At 18.6% G+C, this 3,682-nt stretch overlaps 1 protein-coding gene across 1 annotated transcript; it reads right to left on the minus strand.

Moving 5' to 3' along the window:
* On the minus strand, positions 1-3,368 carry PRSY57_0215900 (putative membrane protein; the record flags this gene model as incomplete). The annotated part of the gene is made up of 4 exons (XM_020114436.1): positions 1-45; positions 138-642; positions 908-1,827; positions 1,988-3,368. Coding segments are annotated over 4 exons (2,851 nt in total), but the record flags the coding sequence as incomplete, so codon positions are not given.
* Between the last annotated feature and the right edge of the window lie 314 nt (positions 3,369-3,682).

Genomic DNA, 3,682 nt, shown 5'->3' on the forward strand with positions numbered 1-3,682 from the left:
TTTTTTTTTTTTCAAATTCCAAAAGGTCTAATCCTCTATGATGATCTACAAAATAAAATATACATAATATATATATATATATATATATATATATATTTTACATTTGAACTATTATCCATTTTTTTTTTTTTTTGTACCCTTATTCCTATGGGCATATATTGCCTGTGCGAGTATGTATTCCATGGCGACATTTCTATTTATTTTTGAAAAAATTAAATAAAGGGTAGATAATATTATATTAATAAAGAAGAGAGTGAATATAAATAAAGAATTTATATATTTATATCTTAAAGATATTAATAGACAAATAAAATATAAAATTAATTTAAATGTTATTTCTTTAATATGAGAAAAAAAAAGGAAGTTATCTAATCTTGTGTTTTTAATGAAATTATTTCCTATAATTATTTTATTTAGTGATATGGGAGAATTCATATATTTAATTAATTTTATGATTAATGATGAAATAACAGATATAGATTCTGATACATTGTTTGTTTTGTTATTTACATTTGTAATATTATTTTTTTTATCATTCTCTTTTTTTTTTTTTTTTATGTGTATCTTGTACTGATATGTGATGTATCTCCTTCCTAGTAACATATAGATAAAAATGTAGAGGTCTGCTAGAAAAAGATAAACCTGTTCATGCCGACATGTAAAAAAAAAATATGTATATATGTATGTATATATGTATATATGTATGTATATATGTATATATGTATGTATATATGTATATATGTATGTATATATGTATATATGTATATATTAATGTTTGTAGATTATTATAATGTAGGAGCAATTATCCCAATTTACAATGTTATATAATATTATGATAATCCACGTGCACATTTTTTTATTTTTTTTTATTTTTTTTTATTTATTTATTTATTTATTTTATTTTTACCAAATATATAAAGACCAATAAAACTATCACAATATTCTTACTTCTGTTAAAGTAATTCAGGTAATCATAGGAGGGATTATATTGAGACATCGTAATTAATACGAATGTATAGGAGAACAAATTGAAAAAGTGAAGAAGAGGCATAAATAGGGCATCAATAAAAGATGTGGAAAAAATATATAGGAAAAATGAAGATAATGTATATGATAAAATAATAATAAAATTGATTTTAAGTATTACACATGATTTTATAATATTATAATTATGATTATATGTAAATTCATATAAACATTTATTAAATGATTCATCAAAATGAAATGTATAAGTAATTACCAAAATAGTAATTTTTATAGCTATAAAAATAAAAAAGAAAAAAATAATAAAAAAATATCTTATGGAATATTTCTCAATATTATCTATATAACAAGATATATATTTTTTTATGCTTATTCCGTTATATTTTAAATAAAAAAAATATAAGGACTTTTTTATTTTTTCATAATTAAAATGCTTTATTCTTTTGTAATTAATATAATCTATATTATCTATATTTATAATATCGCTAAATCGGCTAGTACAGTTAAAAAAAAAATTTTTATCAAAATTTATGTTCTTATCAAAAACAATTTTGGTGTTATAAGAATGAATATCCATTTTGTCCATATTTCTGCTGTTATATTTTTGTTTGTTACTTTGAATTTCGATATCTTTATTTGAATATATAGGTACATCTTGAAATCCGTTTATGTTTACATTATCGCCTATGTTTGTGATAATTTTATGTGTATCCCTTTTTTCCCTCGGATTCTTTCTTTTTTTCTTTTTTTCTTTTTTATGATTGTGATATTTGCATTTTCTATATATCCTTGCCCCGTGTATAATGATGAAGCAGACATTTTTTATCATAAATAATAGAGAGTCTATGTTAAAAGAAAGGGTTCTTAGATTTGTTATAGGATATGGGACGGAATAAAAATAAATAAATAAATAAATAAATAAATATATATATATATATATATATATATATGTGTATGTATATATGTGCGTGTCTTATATTTACATTTTATTTTTTTATATTACATGAAACCGTTTGTAGCATAAAAAATAGTAGGAGTCGAGATAAGAAGAAAGATATATCTGTTAAAAGAAAACTATATATGCTTATATATTTTAAACATGACATAGCATCTCCTGCAATTTTAGAAAACTCTTTTTGTTTATTAATAGATATATTGTTAGATGTATTATTATTATTATTATTATTATTATTAGATAAGTTATTGTTATAATAATAAGGAGAATTAATATATTTATATGAATTATTATAAGCTGAGGAATTATTCTTGTATTGTTTTATATTGATCATATTGGATGTTTTAATATGATTATAAGTATTATATGTATCTTGATCATTGTGTATATTATATTTATTGGAGTAAAATTTGTATATGTCTTCTTCTTTGTTGTTAGGATTATTATTATGTAATGATGATTTATGTTTTATGAATTTACTATATATGTTATTATTACTATATATGTTATTATTACTATATATGTTATTATTACAATATATATTATTTTTATTATTATTATTATTATTGTTGTTATTATTATTATTGTTATTATTCTTATTTGTAATTTTTAATATTGAAGAGATTTCCTCATAAGAATAATTTGGGAAAGAATATGCATGTAGCGATATGTTTAGAGCTATTAAGATTCCGAACGTAATAAATATAACTTCACATATATTTATAGTTAAATTGTAAAAATGTAATATTTTCTTTTTATTTAGGATTTTGTCTGAAAAAATATGTGTGTCCTTAAATATATTGATTTCATCTTTTAGACGGAAATAATATAAAAAGAAATAAGAATAAGAAGAATAAAAAAATTGGGATATGTCTATAAAATCAATAGAAACATGAGTAATAATTAAAAAGAATAATATATGTTCTATGCTAATTTTATGTATATTTAAAATATAAAAATCATTTATATAAAATAAAAGAATGTAAACTAAAATAGTTATAAGAATACATATAGTAACAATCATAAGTTTTTTATTGAATGTATTATAGTATTGTGAGATATATGAAGAATAAGCATTGTAACTATATATATAATTATTATTATTATTAAGAAAAACACTACTACTATTATAATCATTATGGTTGTTGTCCATTATAATCTTGTCCTTTTTAGTGATATTCATAATATATTGAGGAAATGATAAAAAATAAATTAATGTTATTTTTGTTACTATGCTATATATATATATTATATACATTTGAATATTATTTATAGACCTTATAAGGAAATATGTTAAACATATTAATAATATAATATCTACTAATAATAAAAATATTTTATTTATATTTATATTCCAGGATAATATAAATTCTTGTAATGAAAAAACAATAAATAATATTATTTTTAAAAAGAAAATCACTCCTTTCATTTTGACACATTTAAATAAATAAAAAAAAAAAAACATATAAAAAGGGAAAAATACATAAATATATACATACATATATATGTATATATCACATATGTGACATTTTGCATATTTTATTATTTTTTTTTTTCTTATTAAAATTTTGGAATAGCAAGTATACATAATTGGTCTTTTATTTTTCTGTACCTTAATTTATTTATTTTATATAATACGTAAAATAAAAGGAAGAAATAGTACTTACGAAAAAAAATAAAAAAATAAATAAAATGAAAAAGATTATATATATATATATTATATATATATTATACATATTAGAG

The sequence above is a fragment of the Plasmodium reichenowi genome, chromosome 2, assembly GCF_001601855.1.
Source record: "Plasmodium reichenowi strain SY57 chromosome 2, whole genome shotgun sequence".
NCBI classification, from domain to species: Eukaryota; Apicomplexa; class Aconoidasida; order Haemosporida; family Plasmodiidae; genus Plasmodium; species Plasmodium reichenowi.